The sequence below is a fragment of the Lissotriton helveticus genome, chromosome 3_1, assembly GCF_964261635.1.
Source record: "Lissotriton helveticus chromosome 3_1, aLisHel1.1, whole genome shotgun sequence".
NCBI lineage: Eukaryota > Metazoa > Chordata > Amphibia > Caudata > Salamandridae > Lissotriton > Lissotriton helveticus.
In genome coordinates this window covers 1,827,823,405-1,827,847,995 of record NC_136061.1, presented here as the reverse complement: position 1 = coordinate 1,827,847,995, position 24,591 = coordinate 1,827,823,405, and the positions used below count along the sequence as shown (strand labels likewise).

Below are 24,591 nucleotides of genomic sequence, written 5' to 3'. Positions count from 1 at the left end.
TACACAATGAGACACACACCGCAATTCCGCCACGTGAATGGCGCACTCGGCGGCCCAAGTCACCATGCCGATAACGCAGCTGGGGTCACGTGAGCTATTTAATAGCGTTGAAAAGATGAGCTCCGGTAGTCACTGATTAAGATGCAGGGGAGACATGGATCTCAAGGCACGAATGCCGGTTCGAAACCTTCGAAGAATTAGGTCGAACAGAGTGGGAGACTGATTCTGAGTGTGTGCCCATTGGTTTTGGGCCCGTTTACGTTTTTGTTCTCACAGTGCGTGACTACAAGGTCGAACCACGCCGCCTACTCCTATGGGTCCCAAATAGAGACGAAGAGACTTAAGTGGATGATTCTCTAATACAGACTGGAGTGTGTTGCATGTCCACCATTAGTTACTGGAGTTTTTAACCCGCACATGTTGAGTCTAAAATTACAAATATTTACCTATGTAAATAGTACATTACTTTTGACCTAGTGCATGAGTGTGCTTTCACGTTTTTTCTCACCAAATAGATTTGGCTTGCAGTGCTCATCTATGCACACCTGAGTGAATGGAAACTGACATTACCTAGGTGGAATTACTAATATGAATATAATCTCTCGTCCACAGATATTGACTAGAATACACTGGTGAAATACCACAGGAGGATTGTAGATGAGTTCTAAGTGGCATGCATTTAAAGAATGATTGTGAATGATGGAGCACAAAATAGGCTGCTGTTAGAATTTCAAAATTTGAGACCCCAACAGCATCATAAGAGATCTTCTTCTATTTTTGGTCCACATGTTTTATTAAGGCTGAAACATGTGGATCTAACTTATAACCTACCGGATGACTTTGGAGTACATAGAGACCTCTACAGACATCACTTGTTGTTTTTAATATTGCCAGGTGTACAGCTACCATAATCATTAATACAATTAAGATTGATTCTGGTCAGTGCACCCTTTTGTGCATGCACTTTTGTAAATGCTTCCATCTTCCTCTTTTGACAGAAAATTGCAGAATGTTAGCGAAGATTACCCAACCAAAGTGTATCCATTTATATCACTGATAACCACTGTGTTGGAGAACCCTACATTGCCGAGGTGGAAGAGAGTAATCTGCCACAAATAGAGAGAGAAACCCTTCCTCTGACACCATACCCAGGTCCTTACAATTTTTTATTTCATTGTTCCTGCTCTCACTTAGTTTGGTAGCAACCCCTTAACTAAACTCATCATACTTGCGTTACAAATTTTACTTTGAAACTATGCCCCAGTGGTTCTTTCCTCGAAACCACAATGCAATGCAAGGCACTGCATCTATTAAAAAACATCAACTGGTGATGTTTTTGTACGCACATTTAGCAGCTGGGGAGAAACCATAGGCTTCTATGCGCACAGACTAGGAGATGTATGAGGAGGATGGAGTGATGGCTACTTAAGGGTATAACCCACAGGAGCTGCAGCGAGGTAGGAAACCGGTTAGGACTGGTGGCAGAGGCACTTCCATCCAAATGACACCAGGCTGGGAAGCATAGGAGACATGAGGAATACCACTTGAAGACATAATAAGCAGGGTAACAATAAAATGAAAAATTCCTCTGTAAATACAACCTATGAAGACAAAACAGGAATGAAGATCTGTCTCCACTATGTGCTGGGTCATTCCAACTCCAAGGCACTGTCCCTTTTCAATATCCCAATATAATCAGGGGCTGTTGCATCCTTTTTCTGTAATCAGGGTGTTTAGCAGAGCACCCACTGCAACCTGGATACAGAAGGGCAGACTTTTGGAGTGGACTTCCCAGCATTCCAGAGTAATTTTGATGTATCCTCAAGTGGAATCAAGACTGCTCTTGGTGTTTCCTGGCACTGGGATTGGAAGACAGCTGTTGTGTGCTGACACACTTCACTGTATATGTGTCTCTCTTTGGACCTGCTGGCCCTTGTCTACCAGCATGCTACTGGTATACTAGTACTCCGCAGGAGGATATCGCAGGTAGATGAAGATGATAATGATGCAGAGGGTGGCCAGGGCAGAGCTGGTGATGTTGAAGAGACGAGCAGTCTTGGCATCCTCAATGGCACCATTCCGATCGTTAAGCAGCTTCTTGTCTCGTACCTGCATAAAACACAGAGAATCAAGAATGACTTAGAAATGTGTAGTCTACCAACGGTTAAGCAATGACTCTGATCAGCCTTGAAATGGGCTGACCATTAGCAATAATGGGGTAACCCTGTGTCCCTCAGATCCTGGGTATGTATGATATATAAAGAAGTGTTTAGGTCGGGAGATTGACAATTCTTTTGTTCAATGTATGTAATACATCCTGACTTTTTAATTTTCAATAGCAAACATTACAAACTTAATGTAAAAAATTTAGAAAATGGTTCAACAAACACTTTTTATGAACTAAATTGGGATAAATGGAACACACCACAAATAAAACAATTTGGGTGAAAAATGACGATTGTATTGTATGAATATTATGTATACATATAAATGAATATGGCTGTCAATAAGGCAATACAATACACGGCGAAGAAGTGATTGAAGTGCAGGAAAGGTGAATTGTGGTGATAGGTGATAAAGTGCTATACATATACTATATAAATGGGTAACATATACGACAATCCAAAAACAGTTATATTGAACTGTCCATTCCTACAAGCACGAATCCATGACCCAAGTGTAACTTTATAATGGAGTCAGGGAAGCTGTATGGACTCGTGTGACTGCAATGTCGAAGTTTCGACCCTGGGCGGAAGCGCAGTTTAATATGCGTCAGAGGCGGGTCTTCATCAGGACTGGGGGTAAGGAAGCAAGTGTTGACAGCCGCAAGGAATAAATTCCCTGGATCCTATTGAGTAGGAGGATTGGGATCTGAATTGATTCCGATTTTGAAGAGCTGGTAGACCTACACCAGGAGGTTGTGGTCTGAGGAAATGATGTTATCTCAAGCTTGCTCCACCAGCTGGTTAGAGAGGAGATAAACAGTAATTTTGCCAACGCCACCCTCAAGCAATCGTTACGATACAAAGAGACATGACCTATTCAGTCTGCTTCCGCTCCTTGCAGAAGCAGACTGGGCTGAGGCAGATGCTATAGCTCTATTCCAGGTGGAAAATAAAGGCCTCAGAAAACAAGGCAGTGTGAGCTTATTTTACTGGCACTTACAAGTGAAAATAGAATGACAATAAATCCCCCTGCCCTTGAGCACATTTACTTATGTAGGATTGCCCAATGTGTTTGGACAGATAAACAGGCATCGTACACTGCACCACAAGGATCACGTTGTTGCAGGACTTTCCGTCACTAGGATGTCATATCAGCGTCATTGTATCCCTAATACTATGCTATCAAGCCTTCTGCAGAGCATTTTGTATAGGCCGTGGTAATTTAAAATGAAAGAAAGGTAGCGGAGTTTAAGTGCCCAGCACAATAAACTACCTCCTACACCATTTACCATCTCAGTGTAAATTTAAAAACTGGCACGAACTCTAGTATTGACATTTTTAGTTTAGGAACGGGCTGTGCTGTTGCCAAACAGGAAATATCGTTATCATGGGATTGGCCACAAAGTTTGGTGAGTAAGAAATAAAGGGATATTCACATTGATACTCTGCAGTGAAACAGTAAATTCACGTTCCATTAATATTCTTGTGGGCTTTGAAAGGAGATAATTGCTGATTTACAAAACGTGGCCCTGATTCTTCACCAAAGTTGTGTTGGCTGTTTTTCATAACCAATTTTAGTAATATCCAACACAATGTAAAATGAGAAACCAGAACCTCCCTCACCGACAAACCCCACCTAACATGACAATATACCAGGTGTCATAACAAGGACCACTATTCAGTCACCCTCAGTCCATAAGGATCCTACCACAACCCCCATATATGGTCAAATTTGCAAGGACATGACATCCCCAAGCCATGCACATGGGGTCCTCATGCGCCGCACTCCAGTCCATCCTCATCCTCCACTCCACCACCGGGGCCTGGGGAATAATAGCCAATTTCCACCCACGAGGAATGTCTCTTTTCGCCACCACCGTGGCCAGTCCAATAAAGTACCTCTCCCCTTAGTGTTGCCAAGATCTTAAAGAACCCCTAGGAGGGCCTCTTTTTGTGTCAGCATGAGTGTCTATCCCAGTACCAGTACGATAAGTACTGTGCTATTTTCTTCCAATATTCCGTAATCAAAGGGCACAGCTAAGTAATAAGGGAAAAACTGCTTTCGGGAAAGGGCAGTAAAAGCAAGTGTTGGAATGTAATTTCTGGCCTGACACAGTTTCAATGGTGGAATTTATGTGCAATGTAGGTAATATAACTGAATAAGAAATAATCTGAGGATGCTACTATTTCAGGGGGTGGGGACCATACAGGCAAACCGCCAGTTAGCATCATCCAGAGGACCCAACCAGGCCTCCCATTTCCTCCATAGGGGGGCCAGTGGATCAGGGGCGTTGTTTATCAGGGACCGATAAATACAGGATACCACCACCCTTCCAGTGCACCCATATGCAATTGTGATTGCAGCGGGCTCTACTCAGGGAGTGTAGCAAGGTCTTCCCTATTACCTGTGAGTGCATGTCTGACTCATAGGTATTGATGACGTTTGGTACTGGAGAGGGCATATTGTGACTGAAAGCACTGGAATGACAATGTGATCTTACTCCCAGATATTGCCTAGGGTTGTAATACCAATAAGGTCCCACGCCTCGGAGGTTGGATACATGGTGGAGCTGTATTGGCTGTTTTTATGATGAAATCTGAGTAGACATATTGATTTGTGAAATTATGATGGGATTTGAAGCTTAATAACTTGGAATAACCAATAAAACATCTACACAAGACTTTCAAATGTGAGATTGTCTTTTCTACAAGATAATAACTGATTAAGAAATGATATTGATTGAATTAACTTTGATTTACTATGGACCTAATATCTAGATACAACCAATACTGGAGAACTTGCCAATACCTGGTAATAGCATATTGTGTGTACTTATACTATTCAGTAGTAAAAGGATTCAATGACTTTATACCTTGAAGTTGGGTACCCTACTTACATAGTCATATCCTGGCATTATATCTGTGCCTGACCAAGTTTTTTTTCTGTTTGGTTTTGTAGATTTATTACTACACTAAGCATCATCAGTAAGTAATGTAGTAGTAGAGGATACAAACCTCACTGTTGCAACATTTTAAACTGCTACAACTAATATGCAACATTGCACATGATCTTGTATCACAGCATGTAATAATACGAAGGAACCCAGACAATTTATTGCATTCACATTGCATCATGTGCTACAAATGATGTAAAATAAATAAAGATTTTTTTTTACGAAGGAAGATATTGAGTGACATCAAACTAAGTAGAACAAAGATAAACAGGGATGTCAGAATCCTGCGAAGGCCACAAACAGCGGTCCCCAACTTGGGTTTGAGCTCTATACCTGCAACATAACAATACCCACAAACTCAGCTCCCAGCTTCTTGGAATTGATGTTTCCCACACCGGCGCCCTGCTGCCTGTATGTTTCTCTTTGCTGTTGCTTGCATTGTTTTAGTGTGTTTGGTCTATGTCTTTATGCTAAGTGGTTTGCTGCCTGACATAGGAGACATTGGGGTGTGAGACTGAATTGAGAATCACGTGGGACAATAAATCCATGACTTTATCCCTTTCACACTCTGTGTCTATACATTCAGAAGAGGCAGGCCTACTACTAGTAAACTGAAGCTGGGCAACCACAGTGTCTACACAGCTTGATTTCTATATTAAGATATGTTACAGCTTGAGACACCCATGCATAGTTTCTGACCACTGGTACTGCTTCCAACGTATCAGTCTCCAAAGCTATTAATTTTTTAATGACTAGTCAATTCTTATCCTGCCATGGAAAGTAAGGTGATTAGAAATAAGATATATGGACGGGAAGGAGGAAGCTCCACGCACAGGGTGCCTGCACTCAGAATGGGTGATATGGTTAATGAGGGTTAACCAGAAGTTTATCAGCAGGAGTCCGTAGATAGGGGGTGGAAACCTCAAGCCTAAGTATGAATGTAACAAATATGGGACCATGTGATCTTAATGATAACATGTTTAAGCTTTTGTAGTGAAACCGCCTCTGAATGGAGAGCCAATTGGACATACATGCTATTGCCTGCCAGCTCTTAAAAATAAGTGGACACCAACATAAGAAATGTGTTGGATGAGTTTTATTAAGAAATTCAGCATGCCAGATTACCAAATTGTGTCCCAGTATATGTGCAATTAGATGCTGTTGTGTGCAGCAAGAATGGAAACATAATAAATGGTTCTTAATACTTTAAGGTGGAAAAAGCACAATTTAGCAAGAGCATTGAGCCTTGTTGCCCAGAGGAAAGCTGAGATCGTAGTGTGTGTGCAGAAAGGCAGTGACTCATGCATTTTAGTTGCTGTCCTGGTACCCAGGCATAATCTACATCTCCAAGCCCAACCACGTCTGTCCGGCTTGCATTTAAATCCAGTTCATGTGGCTCCATCTGTTTGGACACCATAGACAGAAATTCATGCAGTGTCACCATTAAGGATGCAACAAACATTTGATATAATCTACACAGCATGGCTAGAACTGTAGGCCAATGAAAGATGTCAAGGAGGCCAGTACACACAGAAAGATGTTAGTAACTATGAGAGAATGGAGGCTCCTCAGGAAGAATGAAGACAAAGCTTCCGCTTGGATCCTTTTTAGTAACACATCAGAGAAGTAATTCTGCTGTGATGACAGTTGACATATACAGCACAGTAGACACAGTCAACAAATGCTAATATAAAGTTGGACTATGGCACTAATCATGGATACTAAATTCTGTTTGGAAACTGTCAATGAGCATGTGAACGACATCAACATCTAAACCAAAGTCAATATTTACCCTACAAATGATTTCATAAGAACCTTGAAGACCATCATAGAAAGAGCCATAGCAATAGGAACGATAGGAAACAACAAAATAGAATTTCTCATTAAAAACAACCCAACGGTACCACATATATATATGATTCCAAACATCCACAAGCATACCACCAAACCATCTTGCTGACTGATAGTTTCTACGATCAAATCAATACATGAACCAGTCTATAAATATCTGGACAGATATTTACAACCCATCGTTCAATCTATGTCTACATATATCAAAGCTACGACAGATGATTTTTTAGACAATCTGGAAAAATTCAAACCTCATTACACAAAAGATATGATATTATGCACCATAGATGTGAAGGCGTTAAATACGTCCATCCCACACAATTTGGGACTAGAAGCTGTAGAATCATTTTTGATGCTGACCAGCAAAGAAGAGGACCTGAAAATGTTTTTGATGGAACTTCTTCATTTCACACTGTATCACAGCTACTTCAAATGGCAAAACAAATACTTTATTCAAGCCATATGTACATCTATGGGTAATTGTGCAGCTCCTTCATATGCGAACATCTTCATGTACAGATTTGAACTGGATAACATTTTGAACCAACCGTAATGGATTGAAAACACAATCATGTATAAACAGTACTTTGATGATATTTTCATCCTATGGAAAGGATCTGAATCATCCCTAGTATTGGCAATTGAAAACCTGAATAAAGTGAATGACAGAATCAGTTTTACACACAATATACACAAAGAGGAAATACATTTCTTGGATGTTCAAATACATAAGACTGAAGAACGTTTACTCACGACTGTGTACACCAAACCCACTGATAGAAATAACTTGCTACACTATCTCAGTTTCCATCAACCATCAATGAAAAAACATCTATCTTTTTCACAACTACTGCGCCTAAAGAGAATTTTTTCATCACATGATTCTTTCACGGACAGCATGACAACCACAATTAAGACATTTCAATAGAGAGGATACCCCAATAACATTTTAGAAGAGACAGTAATTAAAGTACAACATTTGGACCGTAACAAGCTACTTTTACAAGAAATTAAGCCCTAGGAAGAAGAAAGGATGGTATTTGTTTCAAAATTTTCTACCAAAATCCACTCAATAAATTAAGTTATAACCAAACACTGGTCGTTGTTGACACTGGAGGAAGATTTAAAAAAAAAAAAATGTTTTTATTAACATTCTCAACAAATCGGCAATGATGACAATGCACAGAGAATCACATAGTAAAATTAGCATATGTGGGTCCACGGTTATGCCTGGCGCAAACCAACAATACATTATGCAAAAATGTGACAGTATTATCCTCGATGCTATCTTTTTGCCAACCTCCCACTCATTAATCTTCATCTGAACTATCCCCATCAGGTTCCGGCAGTGGATCACATATGTCCCCCCGGTATGTATTCCAGGCTGTCCAGATTTTTGTCCACTTACGGGGGCTACCTCGACTGGCATACACTCTGCGTTCTGCTACCATCATATGGTCCATATCTCGACACCATGGCAACTCCGACACGAGGGCAACTCATGAGACGAGGGCAACTCCGACGCGCCCCATTTCTGTGCGATGTTCCGTTTCGCTACCATTAGTCCCAGTGTGACCCACATTTGACCATGACGGGAGAGGTCGTTAGGCTCCCATATGTTAAGTAGGCACCTACGCACTTCTGGCATCAGGGACACTTCCATGACTTGGGATATTGTTCGCATCACCTGCCGCCATTATTCTGCCAATGCAGCACAGTCCCATATGGTATGCATAAAGGACCCCTCTTCTCCACACCTTCTAAGGCAATATGGTTCTTGTGTCCTGTGTATTTTATGCATGAAGAGTCTGGTGTAGTAAATTCGATGTAAGATTTTAAGTTGTACAAGTCGGAGACGTGCGGGGATTCCTACCTCCCTAGGCGATGCCAGTGCTTCCTGTCATTCTGAGTCCTCAATGTCCCCCAATTCTGCCACCCACTTGCCCCGTAAGGAGGTCGTCGGGTCTGGTAGATTATTGATCAACTTTCGGTAGGTGAGAGATGTGGCTTTCTTTTGCATGTAATCGGTCAGTAGTCGGTCTTCTAGTGGGGAGGCCTCGGGGACTTCGGTGTCTGGCGGGATCGCGGCTAGTAACGCGTGCCTAATCTACACATATCGATAGGTCTCAGTCGGGTTCAGTTCATACTGTTGCTGGAGTTGGGTAAATGATATCACTGTGCCCCTGTCCCATAAGTCTCCCACCGTGGAGATCCCTATGTTATCCCACTGTGTAAAACCTTTGCTGTTTCGCAGTTGCCCCAGTTTTTTTGTGTCCCAAAGTGGGGTGAGTTTGATTATCACCCCTCTCCAACCCAGTTGTGTATGCGCTGTGTGCCATAATGTAGCCATGTGTCGCGTTGGGCCCGTTAGTTTCAGCGCTAATCCTGCATTATAGAGGACTGTTAGTATGTTATGGTCACCCAACTGTGCTCTATCTGCCTTATATGCCGGGTCATGCTGGGGTGCATGTATCCACTGGTTAATAACCTTGAGGTGTGCCGCCCAGTAATACAGTTGCATATCGGGAGCGCTATCCCGCCGTCGTACCAGCTTTTATGTAGCTTCGTCTGCGCTATACGAGCAGGCCGGTGTCCCCAGAGAAGTGTTGATACCTGTGCAGCTATTTGTTTGAAGTATCGGGGTGGGACCGAAAAAGGTGTGTTATCTAGGGCGTAGAGAAACCGGGGCAGGGCCGTCATTTTATACAATGCTGCCCTACCGAGTAGCGTAAGGGGCAAAGACGCCCAGTGGACCACTGGAGGAAGATTTTAATGGCGTTTTTTCCAAACCACCTCAATTTGCATATTCACATACACGGAACATCAAAAACCAAAGAGAAACCCAAACAAGTAGAATCCACAATGGAACACTACCATGCCACAATTGTGGAAATTGCAATGCGATTATCAGAGGCAACCAAATTCCTCATTCCCCAAATTCGTATATGACGGATCGCGCCGCGTCTGCACGAGGGCAGGGTCTTTGAAGAGTTGAGGCCGTCAAAGTTTCGGCCAGATGCTGGGCACAGGTCCTGAATCGATCGGTGGGCCTGCAGTGGAGTAAATCCGGGAGCCGGTGAATGGCCGCTGCCATTCACCAGCTCCTGGATTTACTCTAAAGACCTCTTCAAAGGCCCTGCCCACGTGCAGACGCGGCGCGATCCGCCCTATACGAATTTCTCACGGATTAATTCATTGATCCTGCTGGTCCTTCAGCACTTCATAAACAAGACAACCTTGTCCTGATGACGATCCCAATTCAAGAGGATCGAAACGCCGTCGACTCTACAGCGCAATACTAGGCGCACTTCTCGTTGTGGCTCAATACGAATTACAAAATTACCGTATACAGTGATGTCACTTTGTCACAATACTTGAGCTACCCACTGTACATTATTTGCACCATTGTTCACTGTGCGCCGTCCACGCTGTTCACCCTATCACTTGCGTCGCCACGTTCTTCACAGACACGTTCTTGAGCACCAAGTGCATTATGGTTGTCACAGAATTTGTTCTATACAGTGCTGCTTTACCTGTATATGGCCGACCATGAATAATAACTTCTAAATACAAGATGATTCACAATCTTTAATCAACAGAATAGTGGTCTCCTTATTTCTGTCATTGTAATGCCTGTTGCATGCATGCTTATTTGTCTCATACTATTACCTGTTGGGACATTGTTTATTTATCTACCTTCTTAACCCAGTCCCAACGTGGTGTATGGGTCACACTCCTGTAACTCTTTACCCATTTCTGATCATCATGTTATATTATCTTGGTATAAAAAGAGAAGGTAATTGAGCATTGAAAGTCAGAACCAGCTGTTTGGCCCTTCAGCAGTTGATGCACATGGGGACCTTCAAAATCCGAACCATCATCTTTGCTGCTACAAAGTACGTATTTAGGAACAATTGTTGGTGTGTTATCTATGTGCATGTAGGAATCTATGTAGGAGATAACACTGGAGGCAAGTGAGAAAATTGAACTAGACAAAAATGGTGCAACCTCATTGAGTTGAACACAAGACTGGTTGACGGAAAAGAAAGGCACTACAAGAAAGAATCTGTTGTCATTTCACCTCACAAGATTGGTGTTCTTTTGGTACTACTGCCTTGGGTACCATCCCCTAAATTGAAGATAATGGCTAAAAATCTTGGGCTACTTCTATATGTACCATTGTCTGTGCTGCATTCTTCTGATTAGGGCAACTGAAACTTACAATGGCTGTCATATTTTTACCATTTCTAAGGTCCGGTTATAAGTGACAAGAATTGTTTCAATCTCTGCGGAATTCCAAGTTGTGTGGGGTTTACTGTATCTGGTAATTACCAGGTGCCACAAAGTCTATACCTTGCATTACATTTCAGGAGGTCATAACTTACAGAATTTTACAGTGGGAAAAAAACCAGCATTTACAGTGACATACACTTTTTGTTGGTGCATGCACCAAAATCGAAAAGTTATATCCCAAAAACTCAGAATAAGCACAATCATTAAATTATGAATTATCCAATGAACAAGTTACAGGGAATGGACTTTTATCGGGTGTGGTAAATAAAACCTAACCCACTGGGGCGTTAGTAATCAGGGCCCAGGAGTGCCATGTTCCTATTTGAGCCATTGTATCATGTAGAAAACTGTAAATATGCTGAACATATTTCCCAATAAAGCACAGTTTGAACTGCCATTGCTCAACAACCGGCAGGCTTAATCTGCAGAAGATGCTGAGCTCATTGAACCCAAATGTTTCAAAACATTAATTGGCTTCGGGTAGCCAGCAGAATGCCAGAATCTGCCAGGAGACAGAATGGCATGTGTGTCTGCCCCTGTCGTTTTCCACAGGCTGGCTCGTGTGCTGGGATCAGTCATGTCCTCAACAAAGTGATCTTCCTCCCTAATTGCTACTAAAGGCAATCACACAAGTGAGATGTAAAACAAGCATTTGCAATGCAATAGGTCTCGCATTTGCAAGAGTTTAATCTATTGGCATTGTAAATGACAATGCCTTTTATTTATGTTTTAAAAACCAACACATAAATAAAAGCCATTTTAATTTATAATGCCAATAGCTCAAATGCAAATGCTAGTCCTATTCCATTGCAAATGCTTGTTTTTAGATGCAGACCGCTATAGAAGGGAGTGAGACTCAGAAAGTGCATGGGCGCACAGCTTACCAAGCAAAAGCAAATGTAAACAGATGCTATGGCGTATCTGCCACAGCTGCCGACTTCGAATCTGGGGAATCAGTTTGATACTCGGCATAGGTAGTGCCTTTAACAATAACATGTAAAATACATGACTATAGTCGTAGGACTGTAAATAAACTACAAATAAAAAAATATCCAGCAGGAGCAGCTGGATGCTGCACAGTCTGGGCGACCAGGGTGAACTGTGAATACGGAGGGGGAGGGGCGAGGAGTGACAACACCAAAAACAAAATAAAATGACGTAGCATGAAGCCTGTAAAAGTTTAAATAAACAAAAAATAACCACATAAAGTGTTTACAGAACGAGCATCAGCCAGGAAGCACAGGTTAATGCTTCTGTCAGGATCCTTCTGCTGGAAGTAAAGATAACACACAAGAGCACAGGAAGGGCAACAAAAAAGAAAAGCAAAAGCGGGCACCCTTGCAGGAAAGCATGTTGTGCCTGTAATAGGGGAAAATCAGCAAAGAAAATAGTGCTCACAGACTATAGATAAAACAGACAGTGTAACAACTCAAGTAAAAAGTCCTGAGGTATGGGGTGTTGGGGGGAATTTTTGTTTTATATTTGCACTGCATTTTTGTCACACATGGTCCTTATTTGCACACTGGCTCAAGGCTGTCCCAAACTTCGAGACACAAAGACCCTTAGATAGCGAGTCCTATTGATAGATCCCTGAATAGTGAGATGGAATGTCAGAGGGGCTCTGGATAAGGTCAAGAGAGGGGCAATACTCCAACAGGCAAAACGGTACAGAGCGGACTTTCTGATGCTTCACGAGACGCACCTAATGGGTACTAAAGCACTGTCTCCTCCACTATGGCTATGGCCAAGTGTTTCATTCTGGCTTCACCAGGGGGTCGCTTGGAGTCGCGATTTTGGTGCATCGTAGAGTCCCTTCCAAGCATTTAAGACATGGACAGATCCACAGGCACCATATATGAGGAGTAGGTGATTTTGGGTAGTGTGTATGCTCCCCCTCCCCTACAATAGGCTTTGGTCGAGCATCTGACGACTCCGTGGGCTGACATGCCGGAGGGGTTGGCAATAATAGGGGGAGATTGGAATGATGTAATGGACCTGGCGGTGGACAGATGAGCTCCTTAGCAACGGGACTGGGATGGGTAGATGTTTGGCGGCGGTTGCATGGAACGGAACACTGCTACACATATTTCTTGACTTCCCATGACTCGTACTCCCGTCTAGACAATTGTTTGTGCCCTTACAAGCCGTCGGGAGGGTGAGGGCTGCGGAGATGCTCCCACGGGGCTTATCCGACCATTCTCCAGTGGTTCTGACGGTGCAGTTGGGTCCTGAGAAACTGCCCTTTCGTTGGCTTCTCTCCACATGGCATCTCCAGGATGAGAAATATCTGGAGCACATGGGGAAGGCAATTGAACAATATCTAGATACGAATGTGGGGACGGTGGCCGAGGCCGCAATGTTGTGGGATGCCATGAAACCCACTCTGCGGGGAGTTGACCTTTCCTTCTGCGCTGCAGCACGTCGTACCCGGTGGGAGGCTCTGCTGCGGTCAGAGGCCCACTTAATGGAACTAGCGCAGAGTAGTAGGGGAGAGGGAGGGAACTTGGTACACCGACAGCTAGCGCTGGCGTGACAAACCTATGCCGATACCCTAATGGAGGAGGCCCGCCTTGCTTGGCTTGCGTCCCGTAGCAAGATCTACCAATGGGGCGACAAGTCCAGTAAATTGCTGCATAGGCTATGCCAGGGGACCTTGCAGCCACAGGTTCTTCCAAGTATACAGGGTCCTGATAGACGGGTCCTGAGTGAACCCTTCCCTCTTAGCCCAGAGTTTTGCACAGTGTTTTGTGGAGCTTTATACCCCCAGGGAATGTCTGCAGGAAGATGCAATTCATCACTTCCTAGACGACATACCACCCAGCACCATTTCTGATGATGTGCATGCAGACCTGGAACTTCCATTTACTGAGGAGGAGATATGCACTTCCTTGGGGGATTTGAATTTGGGTAAGGCGGCGGGCCCATATGAGTTCCCCTGGGAAATACTTTTCCCAGATGGGGGCGCATTATCATCAAGTCATAGAAGAAGCAAGAGAGCGGGGATGTCTGCCACGAGATTGGAGACATGCGGAAGTGGTCGTATTCACGAAACCATGTCGGCCTCCGGACCAACATGCCTCATATCGCCCCATTTCATGTTTAAATGTTGAAGTAAAAATTCTGGCTAAACTATTGGCCAATCGCCTCAAATCCCATATAACTACATTGATTCACCCGGGTCAGGCGGGCTCTATGCCTCAGCGGGCCAGGCGTTACAACATCCAGCGGGCGCATAATGCCATATGTAATAGCTGCCATCCAGGGAAGAGGAGGGCCTGCTTGTGGAATTTTAGTTCGTGTACTAAACATTATCTACGCCATCTTGCAGACTCACGTACGAGCATACACGACAGCCATTTTAGGTACCATGGTCTCCCTATTCACGATCGCCCGTCAGCACACTTCCCTGAACCTTGCAAGTCTTCCCCGCGCACCCTGGCTGCCCCCGCACTCACATGCACAAGTCATGAACCCTCCCCTCCCATGACTCTGTCTCAAGGAATCACACCCCGCACCTGACCAACACCTCCTTTCCGTCCATGAATACCCCTCCTTTGATGACCCCTTCCTCTGAGCCCGACTGCCTGTACGAACCGCTGGTCATCCTTTAGCCCGAGGATACAGTTTATTGCCCATTACTGTATGCACTCGCCTCTCCTGAAAGGAGCCACTATTGATCACGACCTCCCCATCCCCTGAGATTCGATCAGGCGCACACATTCCAAAGGAATCGGCAGACCACTCAGCTGCGTGATAGCCCCTCCCAATCATATGAGGGGAAAGGGCCTCTACTGTTGTCATGTGTTGGAATGGGCCGGAACTGGGGGGGTGCCGGTGATGTCGTTCTCATACTTCACAATGTCCCTGTTGTAATAAAGGACGTTCACATGTCTTAAACCAGTGTATAAAAGACCAGGTCTCAGAGAGGTTGAGAGAGCACCTCGAGACGATACCTTGTTGTCCGATCTGATGTGTTCTACTCCGACGGAATAAAACTTGTTTCCTGTCTTCCTGTCTCCAGCGCCTGCCTCTTCATTGAATAACTTCGTATGGTATTAGAGGCGTTTTACGCCGGGCAAATTTAACTTAGGAAACATCTACTGAGATCGCCTGACCATTTTTGAATTGATCTTTATCAATTGGCGTCCCAAACGCGGGGCCCATCAGCGACACGTGGATCCAGTGGGAGAGGTCCCGACGACAGAGTGAACAACTGCAACGATCGGAAGAGCTCCTGTCCGATAGACCCTCGTCTGACAGCCGATCATCTGAACTTCACTGATTCCGAGCAGACCTCTCCCGAGTGATCTACGGTCCTGACTGGGAACCACCAGGAGTGCCGCGATAGCAACAGAGAGTAGAGGACGATCGGGCGCTGGAAGCGGAAGACGAGAAACTGTCCATGCGGTCCGGGTAAGGTCGTGACACACGACAAATTGCGAAATTGATTGATTGATTGTTTGAAAATACTAATATTACTTATTGACTGTTTCTGAGAAATTCTCTATTTGCAAACAAGCACAGAATCGCCATACTCTGTTTAATCTTTGCAGATAGTGAAGGGTAGGCAACGCAAGCCTTTAACACGTCGTGCCTACTTTTTCTCCTCATTGATTGATTGATTGAATCGAGCATTGAATTGTTCGAAGTTGGTTCTCTTAAGGATCTTCTCTGTCTGCAAACGGGGAAGAATAGGAATATTCTCTCTCCCTTTGCCGATAGTGAAGGGTAGGTAACGCAAACCTTTAACACGTCGTGCCTATTTCGTTCCTCATTGATTGATTGTTTGCCCGAACATTGACTGTTTTGGGAATTGGTTCTTTTTGGAGGTATTCTCTATTTGCAAATAGCGTAGAATAGAATATTCTGTCCAGTCTTTGCAAGTAGTGAAAAGATAGGTAGTGCAGGCTTTTGCCCCCCATTGTAATCCGTCATGCCTATCTTCTCCCCATTGGTTCATAGTTGGGTCAACCCGGACCGCTTATTAGAGATGAACCATCCAGCTCCACTGGAAGGCACCCCTAATAAGGACATGTTTACTAAGCAAGGACTAGTCGCTATAGCTTATAGTAAGTTATGGCATAAATATACAAAAAGGGATCCTAAAAATCAATGGCCACTGATAGGTTCATTTGATAAAAATAAAATAAAAACACTAGAAGCAGCTGTAAAAATAAACAAGGCAACGCCCACTATGCTTGATAGTATTGGCATGTGGCGCAAAGAAGCAGAACATCGCAGGAAAAGAGAGGAAGCGAAAATAGTGAAAGAGTTACGAAAAAACGCCCATCTGGCCGCAAAAGAACTAGATGAAGAAATAAGAAGAAGAGAGGAAGTTAAACAAACGCAAGAATCAGGACTGGCAGGCCAATGCCCTGTCAGGACCACCTCTGCGCTCTACCCGGAGATGCCCTCCAAACAGCGGGCAAATGACGAGTTACTGCTCGGTCCTCCAATTATCTACATGCCTCCTCCTTATGCTCCCAGCCAGCCTCTAGCACAACACTCACCAGTTCAAAGTGCAGGTATGGGTGACCCTAGCGCTAGTGCTCCGGCTCTTACGGCCTTCGCACCAGCCGCATTGGTAACAACAGCAGATGAACATGAGACTAGCAGGCACCTAACAGCCAGACCAAATAGGTTGAGCAAAGATGAGCGGGATGGAATCGACAAGATAGCAAAAACATTGGTAGAACGGAAGGAGAGCGAAGAATATACGATGAATATGCACAATTCACATGCCGGTAGTCACAGACGGCATTTCATTTTACGGTTCAGCTACCACACCCTGAACGCGTATGAGGATAGGTACCAGAATAAAGGTCCTGCTAAATTGACGGCTCTATATAGAAGGGTCGATGTTGGAGATGGAACTGAGAGCGATGTGACGGACCTCTTCATGCAAACGCTTGAGGTCTTCCGCCACCTCGCGGAACAGAAACCAGAGGTCAAGATCACAGTCCCTGAGACGATTGAGCCCTCATTAGAAGCAGCCAACACGATGATGCCTATCAGAGAAGCCGCCCCCTATTGGGTTCCCCCAAGAGGTCAGGGAACAAACGATGATATCAAACACGCAGATGCAAAAGGGAGGGTTGTGTACAACTGGGTTTACCAACCATGGGATCGGCATGATATTTTAACTTTTAGGCAAACCCTGCCCGATTTATGAAAAAACCCTACAGCATTTTATACAGAACTAGGCACAGCCTTGGGCTCAACCATAATGACTCTAGCGGGCATTGATTTGTTTTTTGGGTTGTGTCTGCCGGCTGATGTGTGGAAGCAAATCCGGAAAGCCGACCACACAGACCTGTTCGGACACACCTGGAAACAACTCGATGACCTAGATAGGCAGCGAGAGCCCGGAAAGAAACCTGTAAAGGACATACTGGAACTCCCCGACAAAATAGTGCAGAAGCTAAAGACGTTGATCCCAGAAAAGAAGGTAGACTGGTCGGTAGTCACGGCTTGTCGCCAGAAACCTCAGGAAGATGTATCAGAATATTTCTCCCGATTTGAAACAGTGTTCTCCGACTACAGTGGCCAAGATATGACCACCGCAACCGGACAACACCTATTCGTGCAAAACTACGTAAAAGGGCTATCGCAAGAGGTCTCCCAAAAGTTACAGACTAGCGAGAGTAGTTGGGGAGCCTCTAAACCTGCAGCTATCCTTCAGATGGCTCAGTATTACGAACACCAAAAGAACGAGAACGAAAGGGCAACTGAGAAAAAGAAAAAGGACTTAAAGGAACGAGTAATGATTGCTCAATTGCAGGGAGTGACTACAGGAAGGGAACGGTATAGAGGGAACTACCAGTCGAATGCCCCTAGGAATTCGGCCCCTAGAGACCGCAACCCCACACCTGGCGCTCCACGAACTGACCTCGATGAGGACCAGTGTGCATTTTGCAAAGAATTTGGGCATTGGAAGTCTCAATGCCTGGCCCTTCGGGAAATGATTAAAAATAAAGAGACAAGGGACATGACAAATGGCTCCAAAACTGGAGGGCAGGGACGAGGGCAGACCCGCGACACCACCAATGACCGATCTGGCAGACCAAACACATTTGACCGCCCCCGACAGAATCAGTGCCAACAGTCCGACTGCAACAATGCTCACGACTCTGCATAGGACTGCCAGGGGCAAGGGAGGGATCCAGTCGAGCTCTGTGTTGACCAGCAAGGTCCTTACGTCACTGCTAAGGTCCTGGGTACAAAGTCTCCATTTTTGGTAGACACTGGAGCGACACGTAGTGTATTATCAAAACGACTGATTCCAAGGGCACCCTTGTCTGGCTCACACATTACCTCGATAGGTTTCGATGGAACGCCCTCCACTAATCCCCTGTCTGTACCTATCTCCTTTGACCTAGGAAACAATCCCACTGACACAACATTTCTGCTCTCCTCCAACTCCCCTGACGCCATTATGGGTATTGATTTACTGAAACATTTCCGTGCTACTATTAGGTGTTCCCCGGATGGAGTCCGAGTCATCCTGTATGACAACCCGAACATGTCCAGACCCTACCCCGCACGACATATGTACGTCATAACAGATGCTGACCTATCCTTGCTCGATACCCTACCCCTGTACCTATGGGCCAGAAACGACTCGGATGTAGGACGAATGATGATCGATCCTGTACACATAACTGTTCGACCAGATGCAATACTCCCGAAACTCCCACAGTACCGGATATCGCCCGAAGGCGAGAAGGCATTGGTAGCGATTATTCAGTCCCTGGTAGATGCAGGAGTGGTAGAGGAAGTGGTTAGTAATGTCTGCAATAGCCCTATCCTACCCATTGTCAAGAAACAAGGTGAGGGAGATGAGAAAGCGTACCGCTTCATCATCGACCTGCGAGAAATCAACAAAGTGGTGGTGCCACAGTACCCCGTAGTCTCAGACATCGCCACCATTCTGACTCTCATCCCGTCCACTGCCACCACCTTCACCGTTATTGATCTTAAAAATGCATTCTTCTCTATCCCCATCCATCCAGACAGCCGTTATCTCTTCGGCTTCACTTTAAAAAACTGTTCATACCGATTTTGTAGAGCTCCCCAGGGCTACACTGAAAGTCCCAGCATTTACAGCCAGGCCCTCAAAAGACAGCTGGACGCCGTCCAGCTACCAGATGGAGTGGTGTTGATCCAATATGTTGACGATATCCTTTTGGCGGCCGACACCACTCCACTTGCAATCACAGCCACTATCCAACTCTTGCACTTTCTTGCGGAGAATGGCCACAAAGTCTCCAAAAAGAAGCTGCAGTTCTGTCAGCCCCAAGTAACATACCTAGGCCACCTCCTGTCCAAAGAAGAGAGGAAACCTACGCCCGACCGAATCCAAACCATCCTAGACACCCCCATTCCAAAAACGCAGAAGCAAGTCCGTTCATTAGTGGGCCTTACTTCTTTCTGCCGACAATGGTTACCAAATTTCAGTCTCATTATAAAACCCCTACTCTCCCTGTTGGCCAAAGATGTTCCGTTCCCACTCCCTTGGACTCCCGAATGCCAAGCATCCTTTAAGGAGTTGCGGGATGCCCTTTGCTCGGCACCCGTTCTAGGAACACCTGATTACTCCAAGCCCTTCTCCCTCTTCACTCACGAAAGGGAGGGATGCGCATTGTCTGTTCTAACTCAGCCCATCGGCGCCAAACAACGCCCTTGTGCCTACTTCTCTGCCACTCTTGATCCAGTCGCCAGAGCTCTACCTGCCTGCCTTCGAGCAGTAGCCGCTGCTGCTGTCTCTATCCGCCAGAGTGAGGGAATTGTGCTTTCAAACTCCCTCACGGTATTAGTGCCCCATGCAGTTGACACCCTTTTGAACCAGACTAAGACTCAACACCTGACTAGCGCACGACTAACAGGGTACGAATTGACTCTACTTGCACCCCACATCACCCTGAAGAGATGCACGACATTGAACCCTGCTACACTGTTACCCTTGCCCGAAAATGACCCCGATGTACCCCCTATACACGACTGAGTGACCCTCACGGACGAACAGACAAGGAGTAGAGTTGACCTCCGAGACATTGCTTTTACAGATCCTGATGGAGAACTATGGGTAGATGGCTCTTGTATCAAACTCCCAGACGGCACCACTTCTGCTGCCTATGCGGTGACGACAGCTCGAACAGTAGTTGAAACAGCTCGCATCACACAACGATCCGCACAGGCAGCAGAACTAATTGCCCTCACACGAGCATGTATCATAGCAGCAGGAACCACGGCAAACATTTACACGGACAGCCAGTACGCCTTCGGGGTGGTTCATGATTTTGGGCTCCTATGGAGGGAAAGGGGATTCCTGACGTCCCACGGTACGCCCATCCTTCACGGAGATTTAGTCTCCGCCCTGATTGAAGCAGTTCTTCTCCCCAAACGATTAGCAGTGATCAAATGCCAGGCACACAAGAAGGTGACAGATTTAGTTGGACAGGGAAACGCACTGGCCGACACCACTGCCCGAACCACAGCTGAGAATAGGACAACGACACGCATGTATGTGACCAGGTCACAAGCAGAAAAATGGACCGACGCTAGGGAAACAATCAGGGACATCCAATCGACCAGCACACCACACGAACTGACTGAGTGGACACGGGTGGGTCTAAGGGACGATGAAGGCTGCTGGCGGACAAAAGACACGAACAAATGGTTGCTGCCTGATGCATACTTGATCCCCATACTGACCATGGCACACTCCCCTGCACACATAGGTTCTGCCCCCATGATTGAACTCATTTCCAAATTCTGGCACAACAACAAGATCTCCGACTCGGCTAAACGCCTAGTCCAGCAGTGCCTTATCTGCTTACAACACAACCCCGGGAAAGGAACTGTGGTACCCCGGGGAGGGTTTGGGATCCCCGACCACCCCTTTGAGGTCCTTCAGATGGATTACATCCAATTAGAGAGGTGCCAAGGCTTGAAATATGTATTAGTCATTGTATGTGCCTTCAGCAAATGGGTGGAAGCCTATCCGACCCGAGATAACACTGCCATGACTACTGCCAAAGTACTACTGAAAGAGTTTTTCCCTCGCTACGGCCTTTGTCGAATTTTATGGAGCGACAATGGCCCTCACTTCATAGCTGAAGTTATCCAACTAATCCTGAAGGGGTTGGGGGTAAAACAAAGGTTCCATGCGGTCTTCCACCCCCAATCCGCTGGCCTGGTTGAACGACACAACGCTACACTGAAACTGAAACTGTCAAAAATAGTGGCCACCACAGGACTTAAGTGGCCAGATGCCCTTCCACTGGCATTACTATCGATGCGCTCCACTCCCACTAAGCACCACTTGACCCCCTACGAAGTTGTGTTTGGGCGGCCTATGAACCTCTGGACTGCCCCCAAACCGACCTCCATTCACGACGTCCCCGACGTCCTGCTGTCAGATTATTTATGCAAATTAACTAAAACGCTGTCTGTCATTCATCAACAGGTGTAGCAGGCCATCCCCGATGCTTCCAGGGGTCCCGGTCACGATATCCAACCGGGGGACTACATCCTAATCCGGAACTTTCAACGAGCGAAGAGTCTGGAACCCCGGTGGACGGGCCCCTGGCAAGTACTGATCACCACTCGGACGGCTCTTCGAGTGGAGGGGAAGAAGAACTGGCTGCATGCACACCACTGCAAGAAGATTTCCTCGACCCTGGCCACGACAGACAACGTCAGCACCCAAGAAGAGCTCCTGAACAAAGACCGACCATCACTGAACTGCTATCCTGATACTGAGGCACTTGAACTTGCAAAACACTCTGATCCCACTGTGCCATCTCGAGAAGGGTATTTCCTGCGTCGAAAGGAGGGAGCTTCGGCTAAGTAGGCCACTGACTAAGTTAAAAATCTCAGAACGGTGACCCAAAGCAACCAAGGGTTACCCGGAGAGAAGCTAAACAAAGTCTGTGGTTCTGCCCACTACCGAGCACCTTGAAGATGAAGATGATGGAAGCGCCAGATAAGAAGATGATGGAAGCGCTAGATAAGAAGACGTCGGAAGCAACAGGAAATACCCACTACAGGAACCCAAAGACTGACAATTTGCACAAATCAAAGACAATCGCTTTCTTCATTGTCTTCCTCTTTTGCCTCCTTCACATGACTTCCTTCTGGATCTTGGAGGAAAGCACACCCGCTCACCAGATGTTGCGAACCACTGTCCAGCCAACCACGAAAGAGCACCACCTGATCACCCTTTCACCTCAGCTCCGAGAAAGGCGTAGGGAGTTCTGGAACAATTCCTTCGTACAACTGTTGCACCAGCACAACCTTGCTGCAAATGCCACGAACTGCTGGATCTGTGGGTTGCTCCCACATGCTACCGGACACTCCATCCCCTTCATCCCTTCTCCTTTCTCAGTTCACGGCTCCTGCCTCGCCTGGTTGATCCTCATGCAGGAAAGCCACAAGGACAACGCCACTTCTGGTCAAACAGTGTCACACTTCTACTATGGGTTCTGGCTGAACAAAACAGGAAAGCCCTTTTGTCCTGCAATTTCAGGTTCAACCTTCCTTACGAACATCCCTGCCAAAGAAAGGGTCGAAATGCAAGTGCTCCACAATCCAGCCAGACCCACCTTCTCCCACCTGCGGAAGCAAACGGCTGCCACCCTGACCGTGGCCCTGTCTGTCATCAATGTCACAGGACTCGTATGCCTCGAAGGACAAGGAACGCAGCTGGTGGGTCACAGTTCTTGTCGCATCACCAAAACATTGGTCTCAGCTGACCCCCCCTCCTTTGTTGCTTCCCCGAATATGTACTTTGTTTGTGGTACCAAAGCTTACACCTGGCTCCCAAAAGGCTGGAGGGGTACGTGCTACATCGCCTTCATTCTTCCTCCCACGTATGTGGCTCCAGCCAACCACCACCGGCAAAAGCGCGCCGGAGATGTTGAACAACCGACTCCACCGGAGCACAGTTCCTGGATGCAGCAAAGGGACTTGTTCCTCTGTGGGGACCAATGGCAAATAGCCGCGCTATCCGACACCTGACTCAGGCATTAGAAACAACCATTAACATCACCGCTGGCATCCTCGCCAACAACACGGCTGAGCTTCAGGCCGTCCGCCTGGTGGCTCTTCAAAACCGTCTTGTTCTAGATGTGGTTCTGGCCGACCGCGAAGGTGCATGCCGCATCATCGGCTCCAGCTGTTGCACCTACGTGCCAGATGACTCACCTTCAGTCTACAAAGCAATCGAACACCTCCACAGACTGTCCTCAGAGGTTCACCAGGAGCAAGAAGGATGGTCGCTTGGAGGCTGGTTCTGGGACACTTTGAAAAGCTGGGGATGGAGATTGTTCACGTTTTTATTGATACCAATCATGATACTGTGTGGGTGTTGCTTAGGTATTCAATGTTTACCATCTTTATGTGCACTCATTTCCAACTGTATGTGCCCAAAGACTTTGAACTTTAAAACTGAGCACATGAGTCCCCTATACGAGATAGAGGTGCGTGGTCTCATGGGGATCGATCTGAACTGACAAGCTGGCGAGACATGTTAAAGGGAGGACTGTGGAATTTTAGTTCGTGTACTAAACATTATCTACGCCATCTTGCAGACTCACGTACGAGCATACACGACAGCCATTTTAGGTACCATGGTCTCCCTATTCACGATCGCCCGTCAGCACACTTCCCTGAACCTTACAAGTCTTCCCCGCGCACCCTGGCTGCCCCCGCACTCACATGCACAAGTCATGAACCCTCCCCTCCCATGACTCTGTCTCAAGGAATCACACCCCGCGCCTGACCAACACCTCCTTTCCGTCCATGAATACCCCTCCTTTGATGACCCCTTCCTCTGAGCCCGACTGCCTGTACGAACCGCTGGTCATCCTTTAGCCCGAGGATACAGTTTATTGCCCATTACTGTATGCACTCGCCTCTCCTGAAAGGAGCCACTATTGATCACGACCTCCCCATCCCCTGAGATTCGATCAGGCGCACACATTCCAAAGGAATCGGCAGAACACTCAGCTGCGTGATAGCCCCTCCCAATCATATGAGGGGAAAGGGCCTCTACTGTTGTCATGTGTTGGAATGGGCCGGAACTGGGGGGGTGCCGGTGATGTCGTTCTCATACTTCACAATGTCCCTGTTGTAATAAAGGACGTTCACATGTCTTAAACCAGTGTATAAAAGACCAGGTCTCAGAGAGGTTGAGAGAGCACCTCGAGACGATACCTTGTTGTCCGATCTGATGTGTTCTACTCCGACGGAATAAAACTTGTTTCCTGTCTTCCTGTCTCCAGCGCCTGCCTCTTCATTGAATAACTTCGTATGGTATTAGAGGC

At 46.1% G+C, this 24,591-nt stretch overlaps 1 protein-coding gene across 1 annotated transcript in view; it reads right to left on the bottom strand.

The window, feature by feature from the left end:
* Positions 1-279: 279 nt before the first annotated feature.
* Positions 280-24,591, bottom strand: part of IFITM10 (interferon induced transmembrane protein 10) — a 217,991-nt gene continuing 193,679 nt past the window's right edge. The window contains exon 3 of the mRNA XM_078684034.1: positions 280-2,109. Coding sequence (XP_078540160.1) covers positions 1,960-2,109 — 150 coding nt within the window. The 3' untranslated portion in view covers positions 280-1,959. The remainder of the gene's footprint in view (positions 2,110-24,591) is intronic.